At 40.7% G+C, this 13,431-nt stretch overlaps 1 protein-coding gene across 6 annotated transcripts in view; it reads left to right on the plus strand.

Moving 5' to 3' along the window:
• Positions 1-3,438: 3,438 nt before the first annotated feature.
• MAP4K3 (mitogen-activated protein kinase kinase kinase kinase 3) overlaps positions 3,439-13,431 on the plus strand; it is a 190,596-nt gene continuing 180,603 nt past the window's right edge. For 2 of the 6 annotated variants that reach the window (XM_079109879.1, XM_079109880.1), the window contains exon 1: positions 3,450-3,695. In XM_079109879.1, the coding sequence (XP_078966005.1) occupies positions 3,600-3,695 (96 nt within the window). In that variant the 5' untranslated portion in view covers positions 3,450-3,599. Of the gene's footprint in view, positions 3,696-13,431 lie in introns of all 6 variants that reach the window. The other 4 variants (XR_013759017.1, XM_079109878.1, XM_079109881.1 and 1 more) reach the window with 4 other exon arrangements.

Raw genomic sequence — 13,431 nt, forward strand, 5'->3', positions numbered from 1 at the left:
AGCAATTAAGTGAGGCCCTCTGCAAAGCAGTGAGACCCTGTCTCATTAGAAGGAAGGAAGGAAGGAAGGAAGGAAGGAAGGAAGGAAGGAAGGAAAGAAGGAAGGACGGACGGAAGGAATCCCTAAGCCAGGAGCCAATGAGAGAGATGGGCTAACAGAAGGATGGGCTGAATAAGCAGGTAACTAGGGGCTGCTGCCCATCTTTGCCTTTTTGTTCCCTGCTGTGCGATGCTTACGTGGGTGGTGTTTTGAGGGGCTGGGACTGTGGGCCTTCCTGGAATGTACCATCTCCCACACATTCTTCAAGGCTCACCTTTAGCCTCACTCCTAAATCTTCCTCCTGGCTGCATTTGTGCTACTCTGTGCTTCTCATGCTATATTGTGAGACTGCAAACTCTTTAAGGACAGGCATTGTGGACTTTTCTTTTTTGTTGTTCTACACCACAAAAATCTAATAATCATTGATTCTGAATACATACTAGATGAAAATAATTAAAAATTTTTAAAAGAATAAAAATATTACAGGGAGGCATTTTGGCTGAGCATAAAAAGTTTGAAGTATATTGTATATAATCAACATATATCGACTAGTGGCTGAGTCTGACCTTTGGTGTTTTACTGTCTCTGTTCAATATTGTGTCTTTTATCGGAAATTGAGTAGTTTAATTTGCCTATGCCTCTGTAAAAATGGAGATAATATGACCTATGCCATTAGATTTTTGTGTGAATTAAATGAGATAATACATGGAAAGTACTTGGTTTAGTTCCTGGTTCCTTGTAAGTACTTGGTAATATTAGCTATTACTATTTTTTCAATTAGTAATATGAAATTTCACTGGCACTATCTTACAATGAGGTAGATTACTTTGCACAGCAGTGACTTCCTTTGTACTGAAAGTATTCAAACAGTAATGCAGGAGAGATATTTATAGAAGGAATTCCTGAATTTAAAAGATTAGATGACTTCTAACATGCTTTTAATCATAGAAGAGGAAGTTCTTTCTCCCCTTCAAAGGAGGTGTGATCATTAGTGTTACTTCTAGCAAAGTAGAGGAGTATTAGAAGTGGGGGGCAGGGGGAAGGCACTATATTTGGCTGTATGTATATATCACAAAGAAATTTATTTTGGAGGGAGGTATTGGGAGTTGATCCCAGGGGTGCTTTACTACTAAGTTACTTCTGCAGACCCTTTTATTTTTTATTTTGAGACAGGGTCTCACTGAGTTGCTGAGGGTCTTGCTAAATGGCTGAAGCTAACCTCAAACTTTCCAACCTGCTTCAGCCTCCAGTTGCTTGGATTACAGGCATGCACCTGTTATGCCTGACTAGAACAAAATATTTTATTCCTCTTGAGAAGTTAATTGCAAAAGTCCTTTTATTTATGGTGTGACCCATATGGCAAATCAAGCCCTAACATGAAAATCTGTCTCTTTTCAAAAAGCAGTAGCTTGGCCTTGCCAAAATGGAACAAACAAAAGTTTAAAGACTGTTCCAGCACTACTGAAATGTCTTTTCCCTTTGAAAGAAGGCTATTAGTGATGCAAATGCAAAGTTATCTGCACAGATAATAGTCCCAGCAAACAAAACAGTGAAACCATTAGAACTTTCTTGTGCAGCACTATTCCTGAGAATCTGGCTTTTAGGCATTAAAAAGGTAGAGAAAGAGAGGAGAGCTGGTTCCTATTTGGGATAGTTGTTAGCTTGCTTATCTGAATACTGTGCTAATTATCCCTGTGTTTGGCCTAAAGAGGACAAATAATTCTCCATAAGTAGACAAGCTAAAGACAGGCATTCACTCTGTGCCCTTCACAAGTACCTTAAACAAGCAAAAACTAAATCCTTAGCCATGGAAAAACAGTCAGGAGTTTAATTTTCAAGATACCAGAGCCTTAAGATAGATCTATCTAGAAAAAATTTCAATGCCATGCAGTCCTAAGGCAATAATTTAAGTGATACTCTTACATTCCTCCTGCTTTAAAATATTTTAAAATAAGACAATTCGGAAGGCTATCAGTGTACATAAAGAGATGATCATTTTCCAACATATTTCAGTCAATTGATACTCAGAGTAAATAATTTTTTTGAGAATTCAGTAAATGTGTTATTTTACTGTAAGCACAAAAGATTAAGAAGACGTAAAATGTTTGAAGTACTTAACCAAGTTGTTTGCTTGGTTATTACTTGCTTATACTTACTATTATCCTTAACAAGCATGATGAGACCTAGTTTCTCAAGGGCCACCAGGCATTATGGAATATTAGTAGTTAGGAGGTATGCACCTAAAGGGATCAGGAAAACATTTCTGAAGCAAAAATCCAACATGGTATTGCCGAAGTGACCAAAGCTTTTGCAAATGCCTAGTGGGCACTTTACTGAGAATAGAAAATTTACCCCCCATTACCCACATGTTGGAGCTGCTGTCCACAAAGTTTGGATGTAATGCTGGAAATCTGAGTCTTAAGAAGGGTGGAGCTTTCGGTAGATAAAGTGGCAGCTAAGGAGTTTCTGGATCATCACATTTACGTTTCTGGTGCGGGAATGATCTAGTCCATGTTCCAACCTCCACAACCTCTCTTTTGCAGGCTTGACTGACTGCATGACGCTCTGGGCTTTGATAATCCAGCTGGCTCTGGGGAGGAAGGTCAATCGCTGGCTCGGTTCTGCCCTTTGCCTGCCCCCCACGCGGGATGGTGGGTTGCTGCTCTGCATAACTCCCGTCCTCCCTGGAACTTCCCACGCCCTGCCCACTCCACACGCTTTCTTGGCTGCCCTCCTGGCCTGCCTTCTTTTGCACTCTGGCAGGCCAAACTCCAAGGGCCCAAGTGTCGATAATTAGAGCAAGCCAGCTCGCTTCCCTCGGGGCTTTTCTCACTGTGTGTTGCCCACCCCCCACCCCCAATCCCAGAAAGGCTGTGGAATTCCGTTAATAATCCTACGTTTAGCAGCTTCTAAAATGAAGTTTGTGACATTTTCTTGCAAATTAAAACGACACTTGCCTGCTTAGGAATGGGACTAGATACAGCATGACCAACTTTGTTGTGAGGGGAATAAGCTACTTTCCCCCTGTCCCTCCCGCAGTCCTCAGCATCTCGCGGTCGCCCCGGGCGGCAGGTCGGGCTTGGCGCGTCCGGGCCCCCGCAGCAGGGCAGGCGCGCGGAGCTGGAGCGCGCGGAGCTGGAGCGCGCGGGCCGGGTGCGCGCGGGGCCTGGGAGCGCTCCCTCCGGGATCGCGGCTGCGCAGTCTGGCCGGAGCCGGGAAAGGGGAGGAGGTTGGAGCAGCCGGAGTAAGGGGAGGGGGAGGAGCGGCGAAGGCGGAAGCCATGTTGGAGTTTCAACCCGAGCGAGGGGCTGCGAGCGCTCGCCTCTCCTTGTGGGTGTGACCCGGGTTCGGCGCGGCGGCGGGCCGCGGGGGGGCGGGGACGTTAGGCCGGTCGTCGTCGTCCGCAGCGGCGCGAGGGGAGGGCGGCCGCAGCGTGGAGCCGGGCGATTGTGACCGCCAGGGGAGCAGGGGGCCCGCCGCGGCGCCCACTCTCCGTGTGGCCCCCACAGCGCCCCCCCTCCCCTGCCCGGGAGGGAGGCGGGGGGCACCCGGGGCCCGCCATGAACCCCGGCTTCGATCTGTCCCGCCGGAACCCGCAGGAAGACTTCGAGCTGATTCAGCGCATCGGCAGCGGCACCTACGGCGATGTCTACAAGGTACGGGCAGGGGCCGCGCGCCGGGGGCCGCGGGGTACGGGCCCGCCGCGGGCAGGGCCGGGGGCGCCGCCGAGCCGGGCTGCGAGTCTTCCCTGCCTGTGCTCGGGAGCCTGGCGCGGGGGGCCGCGGCGGCGGAGGAGGAGCGGGCGCCCTGGGCTCCGCCGCCTGGGACGGAACAAAGGGCCAAATGCTTGACCCCGAGATCTCCGAGTCTTTACCTGAGCCCTCCCCTGGATGCGGATTTTGACACCTCCCTCCTGCGCATTTCCAGGGAAGGGCTGCGCGGGAGCGGGCCACAGTACTCCTGGTAGTGCAGAGCCGGCGCCCGGGCGGCTGTTGCATTGCGCTGTGGGCGCGACGAACCAGACAGCAGGGGTCTTGGCGTTTGTCAACCTGCTTGCTTCTCGCGAACCTGGGATCGCCTGCTGTAGGTTGGGAGTTGCTGCCCATCGGGCCTGGTGGTCCTTATTACATCGGGCAGCCTCCGTCAAGTCCTCAGCCTTTACCTTCTTAGCATCCGTCTGTCAGGTCTTTTTAATTTTCCAAGTTATGACTTTCTTATGTAAAAGAGATCTAGTTAGTATCTTTTTTAAAATTTTCTTTTTGGAAGAAGGAGCAACTTTGTGTCCTCCAAGTTGAAGTGGACTCTGATTCCGTATGAAACTTGTTTTGTCAGTGACATATGGGAATCGGCTTTTTATTTTTTAAGCGATTCGAGTACTTAGGAAAGGTACTGGTTTGACGAAGTTAGAATTCAGAGTCCATTAGTAGTACAGCATTCCTGTTGTAGAGGGACCACTTCTAAATGTGGTTAGATAAATCACTCTTCCCTGGCCAGCTCAACTCTTGGCCTCGCAGAGACTGCCAAGAAGAGCAGAGGATTGTGCCAAATGTGGCAGCAGTCTTGATTCAGTTGCTATCTTCTTACTGGTAACTGAAGTTGAACTCGTCTAGTTTCACTTAACACCTGAGGATGCACAAAGAAACTTACTTTACATTGGAAAGTTTAGTCTTAACTTTATTTTACTCACTTTTAAACAATTGGTATTTATTCTTGCTTCAGTAAAATGCACAAGGTAACTTAGATATTTAATACAGTGTAGCTAGTGTTCTGCATTAGTCTTGTTTTGGGAATGATTGCTTTTCCCCCTTAGGAATCTCATCACTTTTCTCCATAGACTATACCGGTGTATTGAGTACCTTTACAATATGTATAAAATCCTGGACATCTAATCACTTGGGTACATGGTCCTAAATCCTGCTTGGTGTTTGTAGTTTTTGAACAAGAACAACATTAAGCAACTGTTTTATTTATTTATTTATTTATTTATTTATTTATTTATTTATTTATTTATTTATTTATTTATTTAATTGTAGTTTTCTTTTGTGCTGCAAAGAAGAGGATCCTGGTTGTAAGGGCAAGAAACAGGAGGACCTAATTTTGTCTATAGGGTCAGAGGATCATCACCTTTTAGCTGAGATCTGGAAGAAGTAGGCATTGCTTAGAGCAGGGGGAAGAGGGGATGATACCACATAGAGTGAGCATGATTCTGAGGCCAGAAACACCAGTAAGGATTTAAGAGAACTATATGACCTGAACAGCCAGAGAGAGAGGATGGCTCTAGATCTTGCACGCCTCTTAACTTGTGTGGAGATTAGATTTCTTGGTACAGGGGGAAAACATTGCAAGGTTTGTTTATTTTCTTGTTTTTGTTTTTGGTGGTACTGAGTATCAAACCCAGGGACACTTTACCACTGAGATACATCTTCAGCCATTTTTAATTTTTTTTTGTTTTAATACAGGATTTGACTAAGTTGACAAGCCTAGTCAAATTTGTGATCTTCCTGCCTCGGCCTCCTGAGTTGCTGGAATTACAGGCTTGGACCACCACACATGGCCATTGCAAGGCTTTAAATGGGAGTCAGATTAGATTTGGATTTTTAAAAGCTCTCCCTAGTGCAGTGTGAAGAGTGGGTTGGAGGGGAAGAGCAGTTAGGAGAGCATTGGGATAGTTCTGGTAAGAATAATGGTGTTTTGGAATTTTTTGATGACCATGAAACTTGAAGTGAATGGATCCAAGTAATTGATTGATGGCTGGTTGTTGGAGTCCAGTTATATTTAGATGACAGGTTCACTAAAACTTTATGAATATGTACGTCTTAGGTGGCAGTTTGTAAAGTAAGTTCTTTACAGGAATAATTGGCTGTGTATTTAAGAAAATAAATGATAGTTAAGCCACTTAACTAAAAAGTAAAAAAAAAAAAAAAAAAATTTAGAGCCTGTAATTTCCTAAGGACTTCTAAATGCAATGGAGGTATAATAAATTGATTAATGTTGTCATCCCTTTAAAATAATGATAATGCCAACTAACATTTTTCAAGTACTTATTATTTTCCAGACACTTTTCTAAGTTTTTTGTACTTAACCCTAATAACTACCCCGTGAGATAAATGCTGTTATTAATTCCACTTTGCAGTTGAAGAAACTGAGGCATAGGGAGATTAACTTGCCAAATTTGGTAGGTGCAAAGCCAAAATTTGAACCAATTAGAGACTGTATTCTCAGCAAATAGGAAGGTACTGACTCTTGAAAGATAGAACATGGGCAGATATATAGTTCTAAATTTCCTGTGGAGAAACTGAGGCACACATTTGTTTCAGCATTTGAGTTGTAGCAGTATTCTGCGATCCTTTTTTAAAAAAAATTTTCTTTAGTTGTAGATGGATGCATATCTTTATTTATTTTTTTTAATGTGGTGCTGAGGATCGAACCCAGTGCTCACATGAGAGGCAAATGCTCTACCACTGAGCTACAACTGCAACCCTGTGGATCCTTTTTTCCCCACCTTTTTTTATTGGTGCATTCTAGTTGTACAGACTGAGAGGATTTGTTTTTATATATTCACTCATGCACACACTGTGACAATATGATTTGGCCAATATCACTCCCCAGCACTTTCCCCCTCCCTCCCCACCTCCCTCCCAGTGGTCCCTTTCCTGTACGGTTCTCAATTTGCTTTTTAGGAAATTCACCCCGCCTTTGTTTTCCTTTTTCCTCTGTAGCTTCCCAGTATGAGAGAATACATAACCTTTGACCTTCTGAGTTTAACTTATTTCAGGTAACTTGATGGTCTCTAGTTCTGTTCATTTTCCTGCAAATGTCCATAATTTCATTTTTCTTTATGGCTGAATAAAACTCCATTGGGTAGTGTGGATCTTTAAGTCGTAGTTAAAATTCTTAACTCCTGCTGTGCAGCCAGGGCTCACTGTTTCTGTACTCTGCCAAGTGGACTTCAGATAATAGATAATTGATCCCTGCCTGCCAGACTCTTCCAATACCAAGGACTCAAAGTAAAGAAATTCCATGTGTGTTTTTTTCTTTTCTTTTTTTTGGTTGGTTTTTTGTTTTTTGGCATTATACCCCCTGCTAAATAACCCTGGGCTTAAACTATTTGTGGGTTTTGTTTTTTTTTTTTTTTCCTATAATCAAGTTCAGGCTATAAAGACACATATTTTTCACATTTGTTTTGCTTAGATTTTTCCCATTTATACAAACCCTGTTGATTAGTTCCAGAGGAATGCAATTTATTTTCAAAAGCCAGTATATATGATTTGCTTCCTAATTTGTCATTGTTTAGGTGCTAAAAATGGAAAGATCAGATTAAATAAATAAGTTATACCTAATTATTTATAGTAATATTGGGAGGTCACTGTCTTAAGAAATCTTTATCTTGAAAACTACCCTACCCATAGTAATAAGGTATTTATTGTATTTAAGGTGGCATAGTTTAGTTACAAAGTACTGAACCAGGATGTGGCTGATCTGGGATTTATTAGCTATGCAACCTTGTAAAATCGCTTACCTCTCAGAGCTGTCTTGTTGTGAAGCTATCATTACCATCATATGCTCTGCTTTGAGTTTTAAATAAATGTTGAGTTTTATTGAACAAATAAGTTATTGTTTCTTTTTGGGGGGTGGGGGTCATTGCAAATACACATTTCATTTGCACAGTCTTTTTTTTTAATGTTTATCACACCACTCTTTTATTCCTGATGTGTTTCTTTTAATTTTTAAAAGTTACTTTTTTATTTTTTACAGACTGCATTTTGATTCATTTTACTTGAAGGCTGGGGTGGTGGGGCACACCTGTAATCTCCTCTGCTTGGGAGGCTGAGGCAGGAGGATTGCAAGTTTAAAGCTAGCCTCAGCAATTTATTGAGGCCCTCAGCAAAGGAGGAAGACCCTGTCTCATTAAAATTTTAAAAAAGGGCTGGGGATGTAGCTCAGTGGTAAAGTGCCCTGGGTTCAATCCCTGGTGCCAAAAATAAAAATAAAAAATAAAATGAAATAAAATACAGTTAAAAAAGAAAAGCAAACTATTTACTTTGAAATACCCTGTAACTCTGCAGACTTTATCTGTCATTTAGCCAGGGTTACCTAGGGACCCTGAAGCTAACAACTAGAGCTCTATAGTTGGACCTCAGGGGACCCATGAAGTGTTCTAAAATTAATAAGCTTAATGTGTGTATTTGTGTTTTTCTGGAGAGATGGTAAATGGCATTCATTATATTCTCAGAGGTCCATGATCTAACAAAAAAAAGAACAACAAATGATCTGTAGGTTTGTCATTTGAGAGAGTTTTCTTAGGGAAATCAGGTAGTTCTATACTAGCATGTCAGTATCTAATATGATTTGACATATATTGTGCTACCTTTTCTTAGGCACTTTTCCAGTTTAATTTATATCATTCTTACCTTCAAGCTCTCCACGTCCTGATTTGTTCTGGGTGTATTACAAGAAATAGTGTCTCGTGTGGTCTCATGGCTTCCCCAGCTCTTTGTCCAGCCTGGGCTTCTTCTGTGCTCTAGCCCATTGTGTCCTTCTGACCTATCAAGTCTACAGCTTCCTCCAATATAAGCCTTTCCAATTAGCCAACTTTTGTCAAAAACTCCAAAATTGACAGTGCTAAGGCTTGAGTCCTTGGAGTCATCTTTTACTTCCGGATTGGACTTGTAGGCATTTGCCACATTTTGTTCACAGCATTTTCTAAAGTGTGATTGGGGTGCTTCAGGAAAAGCGGTAGTATAAGTATATAAAGACAACTTCTGTGACAAAGAAACCTGCTAAACTTTGTTTAATGGGGCAAACTCCAAATTTAATTTGATCGTGGTATTATTTTTCTCTATAATACCTATTGCTCATTCCTAGTACTAATGTCTTATAGAACATACTTTGGAAATGTTGATATCGATTTATTTTTTTTCTACATGGGTTTGGAAAGTCATTCCCTCTGAGGCAGAGGCAGTGGTATTGCTAAGCTCTAAGGTAACATTCACATGGTAGTCTGCGTAAATAGATCGGAGTTTATGAAAGTGGACTGGAGAAACATTGAGGAATAGGTAGCGATACCAGGAATTAACATATATTTAGAGAATTATGTTGACTTATTTGTAATTCTCATCTTTCAAGGTATTATGATCAATGTCATCAGAGACCTAATTCTTCCATCGTAGTCAGCGTTTCTAAGAACCTTTCTATAAAACCCTTGCTTTTTTTTTTTTTTTTTAATCTTCACTTCTGATGAGGAACTTAAAAACCTTAAGCATTCAGAAAAGAACACCTGAAACTACAACGTAGTTCTCTGGCGTTATGCTCACTTTTACTTCTTTGGAGGATTAAGTCTAGAGGGGCCAGAAGAAATGGTCTTGAACTTCAGGAAAGTCTTTTCAAGTTAGAGGTAGAATTTCCTAGCATCGTAGCTATTTGAGATGGAAACTAACAATGGAACAGATTGCATGGTAATTTCTCTAGAAAGCTTAAAAGGCAAACAAACAAAAAATCAGATTTTATCAAACTGTGGTACAGATCCGAATCCCTGAAGGAGTCATTTACCTCCAAGCCTTGTTCTCTGTATGCATTTATTTGTGGCAGCAAGTCTAATGCATTATTTTGTATTGCGAATGAGTAGATTGTTCTCTGAGAGTGCACTGAACCACTGTCCTACATTGAACATGTGAACTATGTGAAAAATGTGTTAGGGACTGTGAGTGGCAAAAATGGTACTTGGTATTTCTAGGGACATAAAGTGCTTTTAGCTATCATAGTTTGGGATCAGAATCTTGCAGGTTTCCTCTTTTCTGTCACAGTGGATGTCTCACTAGCTGAGTGATTCCCTGGGTGCTCCATAATCTTCACAGCTGACTTCTCTGTAGTTAAAAGCAGAGTTCTGGAGCCAGGCTGCCTTGTTTCACCACCTGCCAGCTCCATGACCTTGGGCCAATTACTTCATCCCTTTCTCTGTACCTCCTTTTCTTCAGCTGCAAAATGAAGATGCTGAAAGTGCGTAGGACAGTGCCTGACACACAATACTCAGCCATGGTCAGTTACTGTTAGTATTTAGTAGTAGTATTGTATATTTCTCTACTTTTTTTTTTTTTTTTTACCTACTCTGTTCCCCATGCTCTGTCTCAGGGTTTCTGCATGTTCTACCTCTTCCTAGAGTCTCCTTACCTCCCTTCCTTTCCTGATATCTGTTTGATGTATTTCTTCATTTCCCTCAGATCTCAGGTGTTCAGATTAATATCGTTAGAGACTAATTCTTCCATTATAGTCAGTGTTTCAAAAGTTCAGGCATTGCCTTTAATAAGTCTGTTCCTTATTAAACAGTACTTCTCCCTCAACTGTTTTTTTTTGTTTTGTTTTGTTTTTTGGTGCTAGAGATTGAACCCAGGGGTGCTTTACCGCTGAGCTACATCCCCAGCCCTATTTATTTATTTATTTATTTATTTATTTATTATTTTATTTTGAGATAGGGTCTCTAAGTTGCTGAGGGCCTCCATAGGTTAGTGAGGCTGGCCTTGAACTTGTGATCCTTCTGTCTCAGCCTCCCAGGTGTATGCCACTGCCCATAACCAGTGTTTTTACCAGGGATGGATCTAGATTTGGTAGGGTCTGAAGTTTATATAATTTGGGGGGCCCTCATTAAGAAAACAAAAATGATTAGAATAAGAAATTTGATACAAAAGTGAATATTTACTTAGAATGAGAAAAGATATCCTAAGAAAATATGGTTACCTTAGAAGTCAGGTCCCTTTCTCCTGAGAATTCTTTAGGCATCTAATCAGAAATGCTCACATAAAACTCCTGATAGCAGCCTGACTTCTCCTCTCTACCTAGGACACTCTGCATGTGCCAGTGACTTTCAGCAATCAGAGAAGGCCTTGCAAGTGCAGGTTTTTTTTTGTTGTTAGTTTTGTAGAAAGTTAAGCTCTGCTCTTTGCCTCATGGTCCATAATGGTATTTTGCAATGTATTGATTTATTACCTGTCTTTTCCCACTAGAGAGTAAGTTCAGGAAGATTTTGCTTTGTTTATTGCTGTATCCTGAGAGCCTAGAAGAGTGTGGGATACATGTTAGGGCCTTAGTTAATACTTATGGAATGAATAAGTGAACCAACATGAAAGGAACTAACCATAGCTGGTTGGGTTTAAAGTAAGATCATTGTTTCTTGCTGCAGACCTCACAGCAGACTTTATAGGGGCAGTGGCGGTGGACTTGACCCAATGCTCTGCAGGTTATAGTACAGAATGAGTTAAATGTTGTGTGTTGTTAGTCCCAAACTAAATCAAACTATTGTGAGCACCTTTTAAACTAAAGACTTTGGTGACTGACTACAATTTGAGCATCTCTAATCTCCAAATTCAAAATCCAAAACTTTTGAGCATCAACTGACATTACAAATGGAAAACTCTATACTTGATCTCATGTGATGGGTTGTGGTCAAAATATAGATGTGGTAAAAATATTGTATAAAATTACTTTTAGGCTGTGTGAAGAATAAAGTAGATATGAAACATAAATGAATTTCATGTTTAGACTTGAGTCTTATCCCCGATATCTCGTTATGTATATGCAAATATTCCAGAATTCTAAAAAAAATCCAAAATTCAAAATGCTTTTGGTCCCAAGCACTTTGGATAAGGTTTACTCAACCTGTAGTGAATATGCCAGTAGGCTATTACATGTTGCTTTTGAAAATATGATTAAATTGGGCTTTTAGGAAGAGGACTTTGTTCACTGATATAAAGAGACCTTAGATTCAAGAGGTGAAATCATGTTTCTTTTCTGCTTTAAGTTTTCTTTTTAGCTTTTTTTTAAATCTGGAAGATGCCATGTTTCACAGTTCTAGCTGCCATGACCTGAGATTACAGGGTTGGATTCCTAATGTAGCAGTGTACTGACTACCTTTATCCTTAAACTCTAGTATTTTAAATCTGCCCATCAATTTAGATATGTTCAAATGAGACATTTTTGTTGTTGTTTTTGTTTAAACCCTTAGAAATTTGAGATTGTTGAGACATTTTATTTTTCCTGTGTAGATTGTCCACCTTGTTTTGCTCAAAGAATCTTCTTTGTATTGCCTGTAGACCAGCTTTTAAGTCTGATGTTCAGAGCTCTGTCCTTTTTGCCTTCTGTCTCTAAGGGAAAGGAAGAATTAGATAGATAGGAGGCAGGGAGGAAGTGGGGGGGCATTCCAGGTGGGTGAAGGCTTGGAGACTAGAAAGAGGATCCTCTAATGTGGAAGGCTTGTGTTTGTGAGCATGGAGAAGTAAGGGTTGCTAGATACAGTAGGGTCAGTTTCCACACTTGTTGAAAGTCGTGTGAAATTCAGATGTGAAGGAGTAGGACCTTGGGAGCTCTGAAAGCTTCTGTGTGGGAATAATAATGCTGAAAGTGGTCAGTGTTATTCTGACTAATCATAATGAGAATGGATCAGGGAGGAAGGACAAATATCTACTAGGTAGAATCTGTGATTCTCAGGCTCTTCTGGTTTCAGAATCCCTTAACACTCTTAAAAATTATTAAAAATTCCAATTTTTTTTTCTTATATCTATTCCAATTTGCCATATTAGCAATGATACCTGAGGTACTAAAAATATTAGTCTGTTAACAGTAAACCTATTATATGTTAATATAAAAACATTTTAATGTAAACCAACTACATTTTTCAAACCAAAAAATTAGTGAGGAGAGTGGCATTATACGTTTTGTAAATCTTTACTCTAGCTAAATGGAAGACAGCAGATTCTCGATTCTGCTTGTCATTTAATCGATTTTGGTTTGATTGGTATCTATGAAGAAAATATGGTCTCTCACAAGTGTGTATTGGATAGCCTTTTCAGATAATTGCGATGTTCTTGTCTGATACTTCCTTACATCTTAAGTGATAACTATCTTTTTTTTTCTCCCCATACTAGAGATTGAACCCTGGGCCACTTTGCCACTGAGGCCCCTTTTTTCATTTTTTAATTTTTATTTCTAGACAGGGTTTCCATAAGTTGCTGAGGCTGGCCTTGTACTTGCCATCCTCTTGCTTCAGCCTTCTGAGTAGCTAGGATTACAGGTGGGGGACCACTATCCTGGGTGACAAGTGATAACTTCTTAAAGATTAGTTGTAATGTGAACTATGAGACCTTACCAGTGAACCTTCCTATTATTTTGTTAAAATGCTAACTATCTGTCTTTTCTTGAACTTAGACTTATCTTTTTTACCCATGAGTGATTTTTTTTTTAAATATGCATTGGTCATTTGGAAAATACAGGTTCATTGCATAATACAGATCTTCCAGAATTGCCACGCTTCATTATATAGTATCAAAACTCATTACTACTCTCATCAGAAAAATCTTAAAGTATTGGTGGCAGATATGTTTTCCATGATTCCAATTTCTTCAA

The sequence above is a fragment of the Sciurus vulgaris genome (assembly GCF_902686455.1).
Source record: "Sciurus vulgaris genome assembly, chromosome: 14".
Classification (NCBI taxonomy): Eukaryota; Metazoa; Chordata; class Mammalia; order Rodentia; family Sciuridae; genus Sciurus; species Sciurus vulgaris.